A 21,062-nucleotide genomic window follows, 5' to 3' on the forward strand; every position below is an offset into this window, starting at 1 on the left:
TTTGGATCCTCTTATTGCTGTGTTCATTCTGTCAGCAACAAGTACACACAAGCGCACACACACACACACACACACACACACACACACACACACACACTGAAAACTGGGTCTGCAGTGAGCAATCAAGTGAGATTCACACAACATTGACTGTAAGAGTGTGTGTGTTGTGCTGTACAGTATCTTTTTGGGGGATCAGTGCTGATTTCATCTGTCCACACACAGACATGCACACACACATACACACTCAACAAAGCGAATGTAGCGTGAGAAAGGCGCTGTAGGGTCCTTGTGTTTTGGAGGACACTCAGAGTACACAGAGCAGATCTCAGGAGAGTTGTCTCAGTAAACTCAGTTGGTGGCTCGTAATTAAGTGAGATTTACACAGTGTCAGAGAGAGGCCAACAGAACAGGCATGCACATAAAAAGAGTTGAGTGTTCTGGGATGTTAAGTCAATTAATGTCAATGTAAATTTCATCTTACTGAGTGTTTCTTATTCTGTAAGTGTGTAAGACAGAAAGGAGCATATATTTCCATTGACACACTGTTATATGTCAGTTTCAGCTTGCTTTAAATCATCTCTTAAATATTATCTTTGATGGCAATTCTGCTTGCCGCAAGGACAAAATGCATGTATATTGAGCACCTATACTGAGAATGACTAGGTCAATGGGAATAACTCATCCTCTTTAAAGTGTAAGCTGAAGTTGTTTGTCTGACATCCATTTCAAAATTCTCTTTTGTTTGTTTTCAGATCATTGCATGTCCTCTCCTGGCTATTTTTCAGAACTTCTGACCTGCCTCAGCATTGTTAGGCCCCTCAGGTCCACCTAACAAAGACTGCCAGTCATCCCCAGGTCTCAGCTGTGAAAATAATTGCAGGAATAAGGCTTTATTTCGACAGCAGTGCTAAGACTGTAGGGTAGTCTAACTAGCTGACTGTGTTCTGTTTTTTAAGAACTGCCTGACACTACGTTTTTGCTTTGTTGAGTTTTGTATTGATTGTCTTTCATTCACGTCTTGCAGTCTCAGTGCTCACATACTGTGAATTTCTGAAAAGCCTACACTGATGTTTGTGCTTCCCCCTCTTGCTCTCTTTCTCTGTGTGTGTGTGTGCATGTGTGTGTGCCTCCATGTTTATGAGGGAGATTCCTCTCTTTTGGGCCTTTTCCAGGGAAACCGAGGGTAAGTGGTGGAGCTGAAGTCACTGGGAGGTGGCCCCTAATCTGGGAATAGATAGCGGCACTGGCGTCCTCAACATACCTGCCCACACATGCCCACCACCAGCCAACGTAGTGGCCCATTCCCTGCATTGTATTCTCTGCAACCTGGCAAGAGCTGGTGGTGGCTTCGATAGCCAGTGTGAAGACGTATGTGCAGACAGATGCATGCAAGTGGTCAGGGTCCAGTTGGGTGTTGATAAGAGCCCTTCCCTCCTGAGGATGGTCAGCTTATATACGGACCACCATATCACATAAACTCACAAGCCCTAGGTCCTCACTTTCACTGTTTGCAGGCCATATATACTCCCCTCGTCCTCCTATTGGGTGAGGTGGGTCTCCAAAGCCTGGTCTGTGAACATCCAGTTGCATGGGGTTCCGCAGAGCCCTTGCCCTTTCCGCCAAGGTTCAAAGCCTATTATACATTGTGGGTGCTGGTTCATCTTTTAGTTGTTCGTTCAGGCCTTTGACACACACTCCCTATAGTGCCTCATTGTTCCAGCGAACATCAGCGGCCAGAGTCTAAAAGTCAACCTAGTGGTCGGCCCCTGCCTGAGCCTCAGCAGTCTCTGGGCGGCATTTCCTGCACAATCAGAGTGGCTGAATGTTTCCCAGAAAACCAGGTGAGTTTGATGCTTGAGCTATCTGAGAGGCAAATGACTGGAGACCCATGAGCGAGTTCAGACAAACTGGCGATGAGTGGACTGAAGGCGGTGGAGAGATGGCAGGATTCACAACAGATGTGCAGGTGAGTTGGTGGGAAATGTGATGTCCCCATGCTCTGTCCGGACAAACACAAAAACACACATCCACCAACAGATAAAACAGACATACACAAGGACAAACAACACACACCAGGAAAGGGAACGCAGCAGAGACAAGAGGAGGAGGGAGGAGACCCTACCTGAACCTCAACAACAGTTTTGCTTTGCACATTCTCTTTTCATCTGTACTCTTTTTACATCTCAGACTTTACCATTCCTTTTCTGTTCTCAGTCCCTCCTGCCGTTCCATAATCACCTGCCCAATCACCAAATCAATCCGTTATTACATATGCCTACCCACTTGGTAACTCCCTTTGAAAGACCATCTTTTGTGCTTGCTTCAGTAATTGTGTTAAGGCCTTTGTCCCTACATTTAGTTTTTCCCTGTGTGTTCTTCTTTTGGACCAGTTAAATTCCACTGACTGCTTACGTCTTGCTGAACCTGTTTTTGTTGCAAGACCTCACCTGCCTTGTCTCTCACACACAGCACAGGTAAATTCCAAAACCATAAGAGGTCTCTCCTCCACTGTTATTAGGGCTTAAACCCTCACTCAGAGGCTACACAGGAAAATGTTCAGTGTTACTTTTTCTTAGATCAGCTGTTCCTCTAGGCGTGAGTCTGCTGTAATCTCGCCATGGTACTGATCAATGTCAGATACTTTAGCTAAGATGACTCACAGGACAGTAGATATACAGAGTACCGAGCTACTGAAGCTTGGACAGCACAAATACACAGCCAAGTTGTGACATACATTAGGCAATAAACATCTGATGAAAAAGTTTTACGGGAAGAGGACATACTCTGCTGATGTAAATAATATATCAGTTTGTGCACTTGCAAATGTTGGTTGTTAATTTTGCGCATTGGAGAAGAATTTATTCAACTAATAAGAGGAATAAAATGTAAGACTTTTGATGGTCTATGGTATATAAAATGTTATTACATAGCCATAAATAATAGAAGTAAATAAATATGTATTATAATCATATATATTACAGTGTCTATCTTTATTTATTTTTTAATATGACTCTTTAACTTAAGTTTGGCACATGAATGTTCTTGTTTACAGAATATTTTTGCTACTAAATGCATTTAATAAGACTTTCAGTATCTACGTTTTGTTAAAGAAGACTGTAGACATGTCAATAAACAACTCTTTATTAGCAATGCACTTATTGTGCATTATATGTCTTCAAAAATATCGTGTGTGTTTACATTTACAACAGCAACTACATTATGCTACATTATAATAGATGTACTCTTGGTGCATTAAATGCTTCACAGGGGCAGTTACAGGTATTTACAACTTGTGCTCCCTGTTTTGATAAAAAGTTTCAGGCTGCAGTGAATCTCCAAAACATTCCCCGAACTGTGTTTTACAGAGTGTACAGATTCACTGCATGTCTCCATTTACCAAAATTCAAGGACTATTTCCCCTGTGAAGCTGCTGGCTGTGGTCTAATCTAGATGGAAAATCTTGGTACCTTGGTATCTGAGAGGACAGAACTCCATAGTGCTGCTTCTATTTTTACAGTTTAGTCCAATAAAAAAAAGGGTTTCACATTAAAAATCAGGCTGAATGTCTGAGAGAGGGAAACGTCATGTCTCTGATGTTACACCAGAAGAGCTTCTTTAAGAGCTTCTTTACTATGTCCTATCCGTAAGTAAAACGTAAGGCAACCTTTAAAGATTTTATTCTGTCTGACTCCCATGAGTCACATTATCTTGGAAAAATTTCAAATTAATATGAATTTCAGATTATTCCAACAATCCTGGTGTTGTGTTTAGAGTTTTGAAAAAAAAAATAGCCACACAAAATACAAGTGTTTCAAAATACCTCATTTTGGAGAAAAATCTAAATGGTTGTTACTGAATTGCATTTGTGTGTGTTTATTTACATATATATATGAGCAGATACACATCACTGTGACAATCTTTTACAATTGGCCATAGTGTGACACTGAAAATGCAAAGCACATAAACCTACTGATTTTGTCCTTTGACTTCAGAAAACGTCTGTGAATAATTGTGGAAGAACTCTACAGCCTCAGTTTGTGAGAAAATACAGACTCATGTGGTCTTGGCCTTCAAAAACGTGGACATGCAACAGCTGAGAATAGCCTTTTAGGAAAACTACATCAATTCACAAACTGTAATGCAATTTGACTTTTTTTCAGAAAACATTAAAATTCAACAAGAACTCTCATAGTTGTAGTTGCATCAGGCTCCCAGTAAAACACCCAAACCATGCTTAACAAGAGAACATAAATCAACACTTCAAATGACTCCCTTCAAACACAACTGTTGCATCTGCCAGTGGTAAAGTATAGTGGCTACAAATAATGTTTGGGAACCCTGTATCAGTCATGTAAATTGTACTGTACTTTTGAGTCTGAGTAGTACAAAGCATTTTATAAAGCATCTAATTTACCCCCCCACACACTGAGGGTTGCCATGGAAAGTGCTGGCCTGCTAGTTGGGAGCAATATAGGGTTCTGTTTCTTGCTCAAGGATACTTTGACGTTTGGACAGCAGGAGGCAGGGTTCGAACCACCAACTGTACAATTTAATGACCCCCCTCTCCCACCTGAGCCACAGTCACCCCATGTGTTTACTTGTCACCGCTAAGCTTGCTTTCTAGCTGGTGAGGCGAACTCACAATCCAACCCTGGACCATCTGTGAGGGGCAGACCGCCACCAGGTGCTGACGTTCTGGGGTTCCGCACATTTCTCTGAGCAACAATAAACAGCCTGCGGATATGGTCCACTCGTCACGAGACTTCAGGGAACATGCTTGTAATGCAAAATGAGAGTCAGTAGTTGGATGTTTATGCCCATGTACTAAATATTGCTTCAAAAATGGTATTACAATTATAAATAACAACTATGATGTGTTTGAGGCACTATGTACTATGTATGTCTGTTATTAAATTGCAAAGTAAATGGTACCCACAACGGCTTAATCCCTTATTTAAATGTTGGGTCCACCAGTGTCTGTTATTTCCCTGAGTATCTGAACTAGAACCATCAGAATAACTGAAAAACAACCAGCATAACACAGCAACCAGCCCCATGTTGTTTTTACTCAACATAAGTTATTTCTACGTTTTGGTTTTTTTTTTTCATTTTTGCAGCCCTTTTTTTGTCTTGTTCCTAATGTCATATTTAGTCCCACAGATTTGACAGAATCTGACAGAATATCTGAAACAGTGTGGCTCATTGCTAATTCTTAAAGCACATCATTACAAGTGATTAAGATTCTCCCCCGTGTGCTTACTAGTACTCTGGTACGTCTCAGGTCGAGTGCCATGGCCCCTAAGACTCTTAGACAAACAGAATAATCTCATAACATGCCAATCAAAACTGACAATCATAATATAATTTGCATTCCACATCTGCCATAATAACTGAGTCCTTATTTGACACTCAGTTCAAGAGCTTATAGGATCACAAAATGCCTTCATCTGCCTGCAAGTCAAAACTTTATGTTTTATGATGTCATTGAAGGCATCCAGAAGTTTGCATGATGGAAAGAATTTTAAATTGCTGGAAATTTAAATGTGCTAGAAATAAAAACTAACAAAAAGAATAAATCAAGATTTGAATTTCCAGTAAACAGAATTAACAGGTTTCCTGCAAGTATAAAGGTAAAAATATTACTGAAATCTCTGTTCTGTCAAAGCCAGAATGGACAGAATTTTAATAATAAAGGTGGTAATTATGTAACATGCCCCTATGACACTCTTCTTTCCACCCTTCTCCCCCTGGAGATAGGTGTCTTTTTGTAATGGCATTAATTACGTATCGGCAAAGTGTCGTAAATGGATCCATTTCCCCAGTGAATGCAACAAATTTCACCCTGTCTGACAGAGTGCTCTTTGAGGCACAGTTACAAGCTGTAAATCAACACTTTTGAATGCAAAGAGGGTGAGAGGCATATGATGCTGCTGCTGGTTTACAGTGAAACTTGAGAGCAAAGGACAGATCATTGTTTGACCTTGATGCAAAGCAGCTTCTATTTACAGCTGTCCAAAAAAAGTGCTTGCTTGTGCCATTGCACGGGGCGCACAGACCTTTCACAAATAAAACCAAAAACAAAGCAACTACTATCGAAAAATTGGTAAATGTGCCCAATGCGTCTACGTTTCTTTTACATCACACGCACGCCGGTCAATTGTCTTCCTGGCTATAAAATGTGGCAAACCAAGTAGCAGTATGAGAAACTTTTGACCATTTGACCTTTTCAAACATTTGAGCCTTTGAACAGTTACGTATGAAGCGATATCAAAGCATGACATGACTTGGCCGACTGAATCCCAGTGCTCTGCTGAGGACTGATAAGATGGCAAACAGTCAAAGTCTAGGGCAGATTACCATATTGAGAGTCTGAGGGTAGAGAGAGAGAGAAAGAATGTGTTTATATCTGTGTGTGTGTGTGCAAATATCTGGGTTAGTACCATAACAAATAGGACTCATAATACGAGTAGGCAACAGAACGCCTCTCCTTCTCCTTTTCGTCAGCGTCCAACGTCATTTCAAACATTTAAAATCACACAGACAGAAACAGATAAAACCCTCAAGATATGTTTTACTCTTGACACACTGATGACAGACTTTTTGACAGATGACTTCAGATGAAATAGCTCACGCAGTCAGTTATACACAAGAAGGCTGAGAATGTTTTTTCTACTGTATATATAAATTACATTATCACAGGAAATACCGCACATTTTGACTGAGGTCAAAAGCCTCTAGGGCAGGGGTGGGCAAACCGTTCCACAAAGGGCCGGTGTGGCTGCAGGTTTTTGTTCCAACCAATGAAGAGCACACAGTTTGACCAATCAACTGTCTGAAGACTGAGATCAGTTGATTAAATGAGTCAAGTCTGGTGTGCTGCTGCTTGGTTGGAACAAAAACCTGCAGCCACACCGGCCCTTTGTGGAACAGTTTGCCCACCCCTGCTCTAGGGTGAGTGGTGTGCAGCTGAAGGCGAGCTTGCGTACGATACAGACTTTGTGATCACACACAAACAGAAAAGTTTAATGTGGCAGAGGGTTGGGAATGACATTGTGATATACATATCAACAAGGCAAAAACTAATCTAAACAGAACAAACTAATACAGTCTATCAGTAAAGCACATGCACTCTGTTGGGGATAACAGCTGCACAGAAAAGGAAAGAAAAAAAGAACAAAGATCAAAGATCTTCAGGGCGCTCTAAATCATCTCTTATTTTGGTTCTCAGCACAATGAATTGGAAACTTAACAATGGCTATGAGGTTAAAGTGCTGACCCTGTGAGTTAAACAATATTAAATTAACGGTGAAGCACTTTTTCATGTATTCCCCCAGTCTGAGAGGACCACAGTGAATTGGACATAGCAGAGTAATCTCAAGTAAACATATTTAACATTTGATTGCAATCAGTTCCTTGCAATCAGTGACCACCTGCAGTCCCATAGAAATCAGCAGACAGTTTCTTCCCCAGTGATGCTCTGTAGGAATTGTACAGCAGCCAACTGCACATCTTGTTTGTTTTGCGGAGGCTTTTTGCTTTTAGCCCAGTTTCCAGTAAGTGAAACAAATTCTCAGGTGGGTGGTCAAGGGCATTCTACTGTTTGGCCCTAAAAAAGAAAAATCATTGGTTGCTTTGGCTGCATGTTTAAGATCATTGTCCATTTTTGTAAAAGCGAGCAACTATATGTACAAAAGGGTCAACATCCTTTAACACCCTTAAAGCAGAAAGTCAGAACATAAGTATCTGTTATTGTTTCTTTTTAACTAACCGAAGTGATAAATTCAGATAACAACCAGTCATAAGTAGAAATCTTAAGTGATCTGATAAAAAATAAATCTCTCCTGTATGGTGTGACCTAAAGTTGGCTCTGCATGACTGCAGATTTAGCCGTCTCATAAGGAGGAGCAGGTGGGCTGGATGAGGTTGTAGCTTTTTTTAAAAAATCCAGTAATGAGGATGGGCTCTGACAGCTGAGCAGATTCACACTGACTAGAAACAGAAGCGATACTGCCCACAGCCAGAGCACCTACTCTGTATTAGACCTAGTTTACTGCACAGCCACTGCACTTGTTGGCTTTTTATCCAGACTAGCACAGTGGTTGCTTTGATGGACAGTCCATCTGTCTGTCTGTCCGTTGATGTGCAAACCACAATCAGCGGGGGAACAATCAGCATAATGTATCCAACAGTAGTTCAGTCACAGAAGAATCTTGAGTAGTTACTGTCCTCTGTAGATCTGGAATTGGATTCATGTATTAGGTACCGGAAATATTTGGTCAACATATAGCTGCGAGAGTGTGCTTGATTACTTTTCACCATTACATGTTTAAAATTCATCATACACATGTAAAAAAAAAATAAGAAAGAAAGAAAGACGGAGCTGTATGTCACAGCACACTGGACAAAGCGGTGATTTAGCATCCTGGGCTGATGTTTTCCCATGCATGGCTTATTTGTCCACTCTGTGACTCTGCCTTTTGACCTTTCTTCTCCTCCAGGCTCCCTGGCGGTTTGCGCGGGCCTGTCCTTCTACTTAAGCTATGCACACTCGGCCTGGGGATGGCAGCTGCAGTGTCACTGAGAAACTTCACAGCTTTGCCTGAAGGTACACAGTTTCTCATTCCCACAAGTGGCCAGTGCTGGCTTGTTGGTGCCTGGTGGCAGTTTGGATGGCCTGATTGATTTGCTTTGTCTTATCTTTGTAAGAAGGAAAACAGGTTTGTTTCAGGTAGTTAATGAAGAGGGTCTTTCTTTTGTCCTTTTTTTTCTTTTTAATGTATACATTATTGCCAAATGAGGGCACTATGGGACTGTAAGACATGCTTAAACATACTGCGGATGCAAAAACCTAACAATTTTAACACATTTTAATGAAAACAAATCAGATGAAGAGATGAAAAGTGTCAGTTTTAATTAATGTGTCATTTCGTGACCAGATTTAAAGTGACGCTCTCTTGTGGAGACTGTGAACGCAGCAGTAAATATGTGACGTGTGGGTGGAGCTGTAGGTCCAGACCTGCTGTATCAGCTCTGACTCTGTGATCAGGGATTTGTTACAAAGGATGCCACCAGTGGAAAATCACGGCATAGAAGAAATGCGCTGAAATGGACCTAAGTGTATTTGATTATTTTTTACTATTATTGCATCTAAAAATGCTTTTGCTTCATCCAGAATCTAAACCTCAGTTGTTTTTTGAGTGAGGTAAATACTTCTGTTTTTGCAGACATTCCTCTCCTAATAATGCGTATGCCTGTAGCTAAACGGACTTTTCTTTTTATATATGCATATATATGTATCCTTCGCTTGACCTGTGGCAAATTTTGACTGCGAGGACGCCTGTTTCATTGTCTTGCTGGAAAGAAAGACTGACATGCGTAAGTGCCCGAAACACTGCTTTCTTTAGAAAACTTACTCCAAAGTTCTCTTTATGGCGTTTCAAAATGCCAGACTCTAACCTGAGGAACGAAAGCAACTATGGGATCTATTTTGCTGAGGCTTTCAATGGATCTGTTTTGGACCCAATATTTCCAAACGACAGCATCTCGACTTGTAGGAACTTCACACTGGACTCACAGGTTGTCGGGGTTGGGATCTTTCTCTCCGTTTTTATTTTGGTTGCAATTGTTGGGAACATTTTGGTTATCCTGTCTGTGGTATGCAACAAACATTTGCAGACTGTCACAAACTACTTTATTGTTAACTTAGCCATGGCAGACCTGCTGCTCGGCATTATTGTGCTGCCCTTCTCGGCATCTTTAGAGGTTCTGGGATGCTGGGTGTTTGGCCGGGTTTTCTGTAACATCTGGGCAGCGGTGGATGTGCTCTGTTGCACCGCATCCATCCTCAGCCTCTGCATCATCTCCATCGACCGGTACATAGGGGTGAAATACTGCCTTAAATACCCGAGTATTATGACAGAGAGGAGGGCAGTAGCTATTTTAGTTCTAGTTTGGGTATCATCCACGGTCATCTCTGTCGGACCGCTCCTGGGATGGAAGGAACCTCCGCCTGTGGACGACAGCATCTGCAGGATCACGGAGGAGCCGGGCTACGCGCTCTTCTCCTCTCTCTTCTCTTTCTACCTCCCGCTCATGGTCATTCTCATCATGTATTTTCGGGTCTATGTGGTGGCCCGCAGGACTACTAAGAGCCTGGAAGCGGGCGTCAAAAGAGAGAGAAATAAGTCGATGGAAGTGGTCCTCCGGATTCACTGTCGCAGCGTGCTGGAGGACGCGCGTCCGGCCAGCTCAAAAAGCAACAAAAACCACCCGTTTCGAAGTTCGCTCTCAGTGCGACTGATGAAGTTTTCCAGGGAGAAAAAGGCAGCGAAAACCCTCGCCATCGTCGTGGGAATGTTTATCCTCTGCTGGCTGCCGTTTTTCTTCTTTCTGCCGTTGGGTATGTCTTATAACTTTCAATCTCTCCTTCTTTGTGGTCTAGCATCGGTGCGTTGTGTTTCTTAACATTAGGTGCAGCACAGTTTCATATGATCTTGTATCCTCCCTGTCAGCGTTGTTTTTCTCAAGGACACCAAACAAGCAGAAAAAAAAAAAACATTTATGATTTACTGCTTTAATGATAAGGTGGCAGATGTAAAGCCGTGACATTAGATATTTTCTAACCAACTGATCAATGTTTAATGTGATTAATTAATGCCTTTGCGTCACTTGGAGTGATTAAACTTTTTCAGTTTCTGCAGCTCCTCCAGAGGACTGCTTAGATTTCTATAAATATTGGCTGCAGGAGCAGGCCAGCATCAAACCAATCACACTGCATTTAAGAAAACTTAAAATATCAACAAACAAGCACTTGTACAGTGAGATTTGGGCATAACAGGAAATAGAAAAAAGGGGATATGCTGGATTTCATTTGCTGTTTGTTTTGGGAACTAAGCCAGGAACTGATCAAAATTAAGATTGTTGTAATGTCAGAAAAACAAATCCCTTGGTGATAAAAAGGGGAAAAAATGCAACATGACCAGTAATGTGACTTGTTTTCATGTGATTTTTCTGAGAGCTGGCTAATGTCACATTTTTAAGAGAGAAGTCCTAATCGACTGACATTCTTCAGTGATGAGCACTCTACAGCTAAATGCTCCCAGTAACTTGCAAGCATCACAGCTGCTCATCCCAAGTACCAGCACCTGTGGGCTATCTGTTTTACTTGCTCACATTCAGGTAAAATAATGATTCACTGTATTTTCTTGTTAAGGGTTTTATTTGTGGTCCACATTTGTAGCACAGAAAGGTCAAAATTGTTACATTAAATGTCACCAGGAAGTCCTGAAAACACAGAACTGTTTGTACTGTAGAATAACAATGTAGGTGTACCAGATAAAATGCAGATGTGGGCCACTTCAGGTAATGATGTGGGACCGCTGGCCTTCTTCTGGCCCGAGCAAAGTGGATATGAGCCCATATAGTGGCCCATATATAAAATAGCAAGTTAGGCCCAACCAGCAAATGTGAACCACCTTTGACACAGATGTGGCACAGTCAACAAAAGCTAATATGGGTGTCAAAAGTGACCCACATATGATGCAACAAATATGGTCCACTTATCTTCTAACATATCTGGGCAAAGGTATGGCACAGTAAGCACCTGCTAATTTTGGATGTGAACCTAAAGTGACCCACATTTGATATGGAAAATATGGCCCATATATTGGTGAACAGTTTGGGCCACTTAAGATTTGGCACAATTGTACCCATCTAATCTGGATGTGAGCGGGAAGTTGCCCACATATACAGAAAATGTGACCTGGTTATCTTTAAACATATCTGAGCCGGTTTTGGCAGAGATGCAGCACAGTAGGCACTGGCTAATTATGTCGAGCATATCTCTAAAACTGACCACAGTTTTGAAAGGATAAGAAAGAGAGACAAAACACAAATAAAGAAACATTCTCTAATCACTGCAGATGGTTGAAAAGCCCCTTCGATGGGTATGACCAAGGTGAGACATTATGGCCATACATAAATCAAACTGAAAAATGCAGCATGCATATCAAGCTGCACTTACAGAAAGTAACAGTACTCACACACACATGCACACACTAATGGTTGCCTCATGAATTCTCATTTTGCATATATTTCAAGTAATTGATTGTAAAAGCCATTACGAACAAATGGCCAGTATCTTATCAGGTATAGCACTCACAGGACTCTCATTCTTGCTGCACCTATAAATTTACAGAATCGAATTATTAGAGCCGAGCCTGCAGGAGATGAAATGGGTGCTGCTAATCATTTTACTCACTCAATGGGAGTGAAAAGGGCAAGTTTATTTGTATCTAGCAGTCTAAGATTGGTAGATACGCCATCCTTTCCTGTGACAGAAAATGAATAAAGACATGAATGAGTTTCAAACCAACTAATTTTAATTGTTAGTTCAAATCAATAGGCTACACCATAATGTAATGGGATGTTACATTCATTAGTAAATTCATCAACTAGACATTCATTCATAAGTACCTTGTGTTAAAATAGTGAGACCATTCTGAAACGTTCTGAAAAGTTTGGAGTTGACTATAATGAGCAATCTCTAATCACATAATTTTCATCTACATAATCATATCGATCATAATGACTTTGTGATCACGTTATACAGCCTGCTCCTGGGGAACATCATCCAGAATCTCAAGGCCGAGTCCATTACTCTCAGTGTGGCACTACACTGAAAATCAACATTCAAAAGAGAAAACAAAAGGCAGCTCAGCCAAAAGGAATATTTATCTTAGAGAAAAACGTCTGATGTAATCTTGAGTCATTTTAAATTTATGATCGTAGACGGTAGACGACTAACTTGCATGATAAAGAAATAAGACCATCAAAAACACCTAAATGGTCTAACAAAATCTTTATAGGAATTTAAGCTCCTTGATGGAAACCATCTGTCCTGTTGAATCCTGTCAGACGTGCAATTTGACCCTGACCTTTGACCTACCTGGTGGAAGTAGTTTAAAAATTTGTCCCTGCAGGGATCAATAAAGTGTGACGTTGTTTTTTTGAATTCCTCCCTATGGGGTACTGCTGTTTGTTTCCTGAATGACTGATTGATGAGGGAGAAGCAGCTACAACCCACAGGCTGTAGCCCTGCTTACTCATATTTGGTCAGTCAGACGGATTGATGTTGGTGCTTAGTAGAGACACAGCATTAATGAGTAACCTTTTGCTGAGAGGCAGACATGTACTTTTAGCACCTCTTATGCCAATCAGTTTCTTTCTCTGTGATGATGCAAATCTAGAAGGAGTAGTCTGACTCATCTGAAACTCTAGTGAGAGTGCCTCAACACCATTTGCTTATATTAGTGCACTAGACTCATGAATACTATTTTTTTTTCTTTTTGCCAGAAAGGGATGGATGAAAGAGACATAGTCTTTCAGAATTACTTTGAATGATGTCTCTCTCCCAGTGTAATGTATAAATATCAAGCACATCCATATTGCACAGGGAATGTAGAATTAGCATTTTAGCATTAATTACCCACCAGTGTTATCATTGGATGATTTTCCTCTAAGCTTTCCTTTTCTCGCTGACATAAATCCAACCAGTGTGAAGACACAAAGTCCTACATGTCAAAACTATCACTTTCTACAGTTGGCCTTTCTGTGTTTTATATGTATGTTTTCTATTCTGTAATATTGAAATAATAACACATAAACTATAACACTGAAGATGTTATAGTTTCACAGTAAATGTATCTTAGAAAATACTGTCTAAAATACTGTCAAAAAATGCAATGAGACTAATAGGACAATGAAACCTGGTGTCATTTCAGTTATGACTGAACACAGAGTATTATACTTCTTTATCAAGAACTCTGTCTAGTGATATTACACATTTTTCTTCTCTTCCATTGTTGTCAAAAACAAAACAAGCAAAAAAAAAAAAAAAAATTCAAACTCACATCAATAAGCCACGCTGGTCACTAGTGTATTTTAAGAACAATCCAATATAATAATGTATTATATGTATATAGAATTATATATATTATAACATTATAATATTTACAGTTTCTGGTAATATAAGTGGCACTGTTGGATAATATAATCATTACTATATGCCATTTGGTCAATATGGTGTACTATGAATGTACACCATAATGCAGGTATTCCCAGAACCATAGTTTGATCCTTGGTGGCAATATATTGAGGTATATTGAGTTTTAAAAAGCCCAGTGTCAAATGTTGACCCTCACACGGGGACAGTAAATGTCAAGGAGATAATGCCATAAGCTCTGTAACTGAGGTCAGGATTCTGTGTACACATACAAAAGAGCCATTAAAAAAGTTTGTCCGGGAAACTGGACAGATCCCCAGACTCGTCAGGCTCAACAGGCTTCCATGTGTATTCAAAGTATTCATTTGTTGGTTGACTTTGTGATTTGTTCTGGGATATGAGCTGGTGTGAACTTAAAAACACTGACATCCTCAGAAGGGATTTAAGATGGCAATCATCTTGCAGACATCAGACTTGAAAGATTCTGTTATCTCAAAGGCAAAAAAAAAAAAAAAAAAAAGATTACCTGTTGTCATGGTGTTGTGGTTGTGCGTCAGAATAGTGAATCACTTGCTGTCTGCCTTTAAGGTGATGTCACTTCAGTGAGCAGAATCAATGGAGAAGATAATTTCCTTTAATCGGTTTATTCATCACAATCTTTAAAGGTGTTCAGTGGGGAATCGTTTACTGATGAGTCTTTTAACAGATGAAAGCAAAGTAAGATCCAGGCAGCAGCTGCAACACATAAAACACTGTACATACATGCTGCAGAAAAAGATACAAGCAATCTAGAGAACTCTTTTTTTTTTTTTTTTTGAGTAAATGGTACAGGCCCCCTGTTTGCATTTGTTAGAGCACAGTATGTCGTTGTTAGCTGATGTCAAAACAGCACGAAAATCTTTGAAAATCACATACAAGCCATTTTATATATTTCCACAATGTACTAACAGTACTGAAATGAAAATGGACATCTGGGCCCAGGCAGTGCAGACCTGACATTAGCACTGTGATATGCTGTCTCTGTGTTTGGTACCAGTGCTCTGTTAAATCCAAGCCTCTAAACTCAGAACTTTTATCTTTTCTTCAATTATAACCATTCTTTAATGTTATATATCAGCTATAGGACAAGGCTGATAAAGAGCCTAGAATGGTTCTAGTTTTGTGTTTTTTATGCTGTCACTCAATTAATGTCCTAAGAAAAAAGGTTGTTAAATTTGCATGTTACACCATTCTAAAGAAAGCTGATAAATGCCATATTTAAAGGTGGCAAAGATGTGAGAGACAGGTTTTGTATAAACCTGTGCACAAGCAAAGGCAGTGAGTTACATGTAGAATTTTCAAACCATGATGACCGAGATATCAGGAATCTCCTGCAAGCATTACAAACACCTGACAAGACCAGGCGTACAAGGTGCTTTCTCAGAGAAAGCATATTTCACAGGGAAATTTACATTTCCTTCATGTTATTAGCAACCTGTTTGATGTAAATCAGATGTCCAACTGTCAGAATGCTGGAAAATGTGTATACATAGCATATTAGCATGATAAAGCTGTACACACACACATTTGTTTGCATTATTTGTAGTGTATGGATCAAACAGCAGATAAACAGATTTAGGATCCCCTTAATAATGTTTTCCTATATAGTTCCTGAAAAGGATAAACCATTTTAAAATTGTGGTATCTACTAATTAATAGCAATTCTAATTATTTTAATGAATTATTTTAAATATTATTTGAACCAATTAAAATCCAGATTGACTTAATACTGTATGTACTGTATTTTGTCGCTGATATTATATTCAGTCATGGTCTATAGAAAGATATTGTCTGAAACATAAATTCTCAGACTGTACCTACATTTAGCTTCAATTGCACTTTGTGCTGCGTTGATTCTTGATGGAAAATTGACCCCAGTATCCTGTTCTCGTATTGTGCATGTTTATTCACAAATCTTACCGTCTTCTCTATAGGTTCCTTCTTCCCAGCACTGAAGCCATCTGACACTGTGTTCAAGGTGGTCTTTTGGTTGGGCTACTTCAACAGCTGCATCAACCCCATGATCTACCCTTGCTCCAGCAAAGAGTTCCAGAGGGCTTTCACTCGGCTCCTCAGATGCCAGTGTCACCAAAGACGGAGGGTCCTGCGTCGCTTCTATGACCAGAGGTGGCGGACAGCTGTAAAAGGAATGACAAGGGATCAGAAGGCAGACTATAAGACTGGCTATGCTGTGCGTGAATCCTGTGGCAGTTCTTTGTTATACAAGGGGAAAGGGCGCTCCTTAGGTTTCAACAGATGGAGTCTGTTTCCACCCCTGCAAAAGTCCTCTTTCCAGCTCAAAGAGAAAGTGAACAACCTGTCAAATAAAATCAAGGGAGGAACAGGAAAGGGTACCACACCTGCAGTTGGCCGGATTGATATAGTGGACACAGTCTCTATGGGGATTTACAGCTCCTGTGAGCAGAACAGTTATCAGTTCTATGATCTGGCAGACTGCTATGGTCTGAAAGAGACTGACATTTAGAGGGTCACCAGAGATTCTTTTATTTATTTTCAAAGGACCATATTGGATCAACATGCAGGAAAGACTAAGATAGGGCATAATTTTGTGCTCACAAAATAACTGAGAATCAAAGCTTGATTAAAGCTGTGGACTGAGAATGATGGCTTGACCCCAGCCCAAACAGGACTAAATCTTTATCTCAATCCCTCATGACCATTGTGTTTATTTAGATAAAAATTCTTGTGAACTACTTAAAGCCTCATTTTGGAAGAAGACGGAAAAGTTGCCAACTCCTTGGACTTTCATTTCACCACTGTCACTTGGAGGCACCTTGCATGGACATTACACAGCCACACAGTTGACAGGTGTACGCATTTTTGGTGAGACACTTAACGTAATTCAATGCCATTATTACGGTTACACTTACTTCCTTAAAATTTCATATCAGACAATTTCCATGTCTTTAAGTATCAGCCAGCTGACACTGTGTGATGACTCCCACTGAATGGTGACTGCTTTGTTTGGTGTCCAGCTGATTTGACATAAAGAAAGAAAAAAAGAAAAAAAAAACACTATTGCTGACTGTAATGGATGGATTGATGGATTGGATGGAAATGGACTGAAACAAAGGTTTTGAAGCTCTAACGAGCAAAGTTAGAGTCATAAGTGCAATTTTTATTGTTGAATGAATTATGATACTTCACCTTTTTTCCGTTTTGACAAGGCACTGCTGCACAGTATAGGTTATTTATTTTAAAAGTTGGATTTATAAGTTAACTTGGCATTGATATGTACATTTGTTTAAATAAAATCCCACCGAACTGTAATTTGCATTGCCAAGTGAGTGCTAATGTGAAATAAATAGGCTTTTTTGTATTTTCTGATGTCATGTTTATGTCAAATGAAAAATAAAATAAAAAGGAGTGCAAGGCATCCTTATGATTTGATTCATGATTTAAAAAAGAAAAAAAAAAAAAAAAATCTGTCCCATCCAGCAGATGTCACTGTTGTTTACCTTCACACCAAACTTGCTTTTGGGAGGCAAAAATGGGTTTGTTTATAGCCAATATTTTAATGTGTTAAGCAATGTAAACAGAGTAGTGGGAATCTGTTGATTGACATTCAAATACAAATAAAGATTTTAGGAATTCATACACACAGACATAAGGCTTCAGCTGCAGGCAATGTCGAGAAACTAAGAGAAGCAGAGACGGAGTCTATCAAGACTAATAAATCTCAAATGCTTCCTGTTATTAGTCTCATTCCACCATGAGTTTACCCAAATCTTTTCTGGAACTTGGGGAAAATCAACCAACAGAATTTTTTTCATTTGTGACAATTTCCAAAACTAATAAATGACATAAAAAAAGTATGAGATGAAAATAAACAGAAAATAGTTCTTATATTTGGACATCCCATGAAGGACTGAAACACAATGACAGAAAACAAATGACTATTATTATAGTCTTAAAGTCCAAAAATAAATAGCAGAAAAATATATGCTGCTACATATATGTGTATTTCTCTCTCTCTCTAGCTTCTTGTCGTTCAGATTCTCACCCTTCTGTCCCACTTGCAAAAATTGACTTGTAACAACAGTCTGATTTCATCAAAGCTATTTCTTAACTCAAGTGAAAAGAAAAAAAGTCACCGATTCCTATTGTAATGTGTTGATTACACTTGCAGTTTCACAAAGCAAAAGAGTCACACATTGTCTTGACTCCTGGTTGTGTACTGCCAGCGCTGGTGCTGGTTTAACAAAGGTAGACTCTAACCATGTCTTGGAGCTTATTAAAAGACTGGAGATAAACATCTAAGTCCATCTTTAAGATAAAGCTGTCTGGTTCTTGATGATCTTGAGTAAGACTTTGCTATAAGCCCTGTGTACTGGGCATCTAAGTGTCACCAAGTGGAGCAACCATGACAGTATATAATACTCTTCTCGGTTGGGGAGCAGCCACACCAAGTCAACAAAACCCAAGGGAAGGCTCAATTAAAAATATATAAATATCTTTATTACAGAACCAAGCTAAAAACAATAGAAAAAAAGAGTACTCGGGAGGATCGAATTAAAAGAGTCCAACAGACTGTCCACTTGCCCAGACAGAGTTTAGGTGACCCCCTGGACAGCAGGTCTCTGTGTGGCTGTCAGTTGATAGCTTGGGAGAGAGAGAAAACAAAATAGGGCATCCGTCAGGGTGGCCAGCCACCTATGAGTCTTTGTACTACACACCTGAACAAAATCTTAAGACCAGTGGAAAAATTACAAGTATTCACATTTCGTGCCAGTGGATTGTAACAAGGTTGTAAGTAGAGCTTCAAAATGCAAAGGAACAAGAGCAACAGACAATATATAGAGAGTAGGCAATTTATTGAAAACTGCTTTTAAACTCAAACAGGCTGTTCATCAGCTGATCAAAAGTTTAAGACCATAGCCTTAAAAAGTCAAAATCTGCACAAAAATCTGGCTTTCACAGCTTTCATTCACACTGTCATGATCTCCTGATGGCAAAGGCAAAGAGGCTTTCTGCCTCTGAATGTGGCAGGATTACTGAGCTGCTTAAACAAGGCCTTTTGCAACGCGCCATTGCTGCCAAGGTTGGACGCAGTAAAACAGTCATTTTAAATTTCTTTAAAGATCCTGAGGGTTATGGGACAAAACAGTGAAGTGGTAGAAACAAAAATTTCGAACAAATTTTCAACAAAAAAAATTTACCTGCGCCAAGCCAGAGGATCCCACGGTCTGTCTGTGAAGACAGGCCGATCCTCGACCCAAATTAAGGCCCTTACTGATGCTGACTGCAATCCAATAATCACAAGACAACATCTGCGAGAGAAGGGCTTAAAGAACAGAAAATGTCTTCAAAGGCCACGTCTCCTCCCCACCACAAACTTGCCCGTTTGGACTTTGCAAGGGAGCACCAAACATGGGACACTGAAAGGTGGAAGAAAGTTTTATTCTCTAAAGAGAAAAAATTTAACCTGGATGCTCCTGATGGCTTCCAACGTTATTGGCATGGTAAGGAGATCACACTGGAGATGTTTTTTTTACACGGCACAGTGGAGGAGGCTCCATCATCATCTGGGGTGATTTTTCCTTCAATGGAACAATGGAGCTTCAGGTTTTGCAGGGGCATCAAATGGTGGCTGGCAAAGTGGGAAATGTTGCAGTGGGCATCCCTCTTGACTGAGGGCTCCCGTCTGTGCGGTACTGGCTGGGTCTTTCAGCAGGACATCGCTGCAGTTCACATCGCCTGCCTGATGAAGGTGATGATGGTGACTTCTTCCAGGAGAATAACGTTGCTCTTTTGGACCATCCTTCATGTTCCCCTGATATAAATCCCATTGAGAACATTTGGGGATGGACGGAAGGGGGAAGTTTACAAAAATAGACGTCAGTTCCAGACATTCGATGCCCTTTGTGAAACCATCTTCACCGATTGGAGCAACGTTCCCACCAGCCTCCTGGAAACACTCACATCAAGCATGCCTAAACGAATTTTTGAAGTGATCAACAAGAACAGTGGGGCTACTCACTACAGAGTCCTTTTTTTTTTACACTTTTAGTTCTGTTTTGGGGGTGTTTTTTTGGGCTGTGGTCTTAAACTTTTGATCAGCTGATGAACATCCTCTTTGAGTCTACATGCAGTTTTCAATAAATTGCCTACTCTCTATTCTTTGTCTCTTGCTCGTTTCTTCTTTTTGCATTTTGAAGCTCTACCTACAACCTTGTTACGATCGATAGATAGATAGACAGATAGATAAAGAAACACAACAAACTGAAGAACCCAACACAAAACAACTCGAGGAATTAAATAACTAATCCATTAAAAGTAAATCCACTCCAAACAAAATAAGGCCCAATCCACAAAGACTGCTGGAACTGTTTGGGTAAAAATGTCGAGATGCCAAATTTGTCCAAGAATATCAGAACCACCAAGAACAAAGGGAAGACAGAGTAAATTGTCACAGCAAACACAGCGTCACCAAACGCTATTTCGATCGATGTATTCAAAGAAATACAGGGGTACTTAACCGCAGGAGGGGTGGAAGGCTTCCCCCTCTCGCACCGTGCGTCTGTGGCGTGGTGGTGGCGGCCTGGATCCCCAAGTGGCAGCGGCTCCTTAGGTCTCGGCAGCGGGTGCAAACGACTCAAACGAAGCGCTCCTCTCGCGCTGTTCACCGTACTCTTCAGGCAAGATGCCGTGGCGGCCGTATGACCAGCACTCTTCCACCGCGTCTCCCGCCACCACACACACCTGTGTCTTATCAGGTCCAAGTACTTCCGGTAGGTGCGCACGCAACCCCACGCGCACACACACGCACGCTTAGTCGCCCTGTGACGTAAGTGCCTCTGATTTTATTTTATTTTTTTTTTTGGAAAGAGTTTCTGGAAACCTTAGTAACTCCTTGAAACTCTTTTTTCTCACTTTACAGTAATGTTAAACCACAAACTGAGTCATGTTTTCTTCTTTCTTTTTGTCAGTTTTAGCAGATGTGATTGTTACCATGGAAATGCAGCCCTTAGCTCTGAATAAACCTCAACCATGGATATCA

At 40.4% G+C, this 21,062-nt stretch overlaps 1 protein-coding gene across 1 annotated transcript; it reads left to right on the plus strand.

Annotated features, from left to right (window-relative positions):
- The first annotated feature begins 9,072 nt into the window (after positions 1-9,072).
- On the plus strand, positions 9,073-17,438 carry adra1d (adrenoceptor alpha 1D). The gene is made up of 2 exons (XM_041037132.1): positions 9,073-10,399; positions 15,976-17,438. The coding sequence occupies exons 1-2, from the start codon at positions 9,292-9,294 to the stop codon at positions 16,524-16,526; spliced, it is 1,659 nt and encodes a 552-aa protein (XP_040893066.1). The 5' UTR covers positions 9,073-9,291; the 3' UTR covers positions 16,527-17,438.
- The last annotated feature ends 3,624 nt before the right edge of the window (positions 17,439-21,062 follow it).

This window comes from Toxotes jaculatrix, chromosome 4 (genome assembly GCF_017976425.1).
Source record: "Toxotes jaculatrix isolate fToxJac2 chromosome 4, fToxJac2.pri, whole genome shotgun sequence".
NCBI classification, from domain to species: Eukaryota; Metazoa; Chordata; class Actinopteri; family Toxotidae; genus Toxotes; species Toxotes jaculatrix.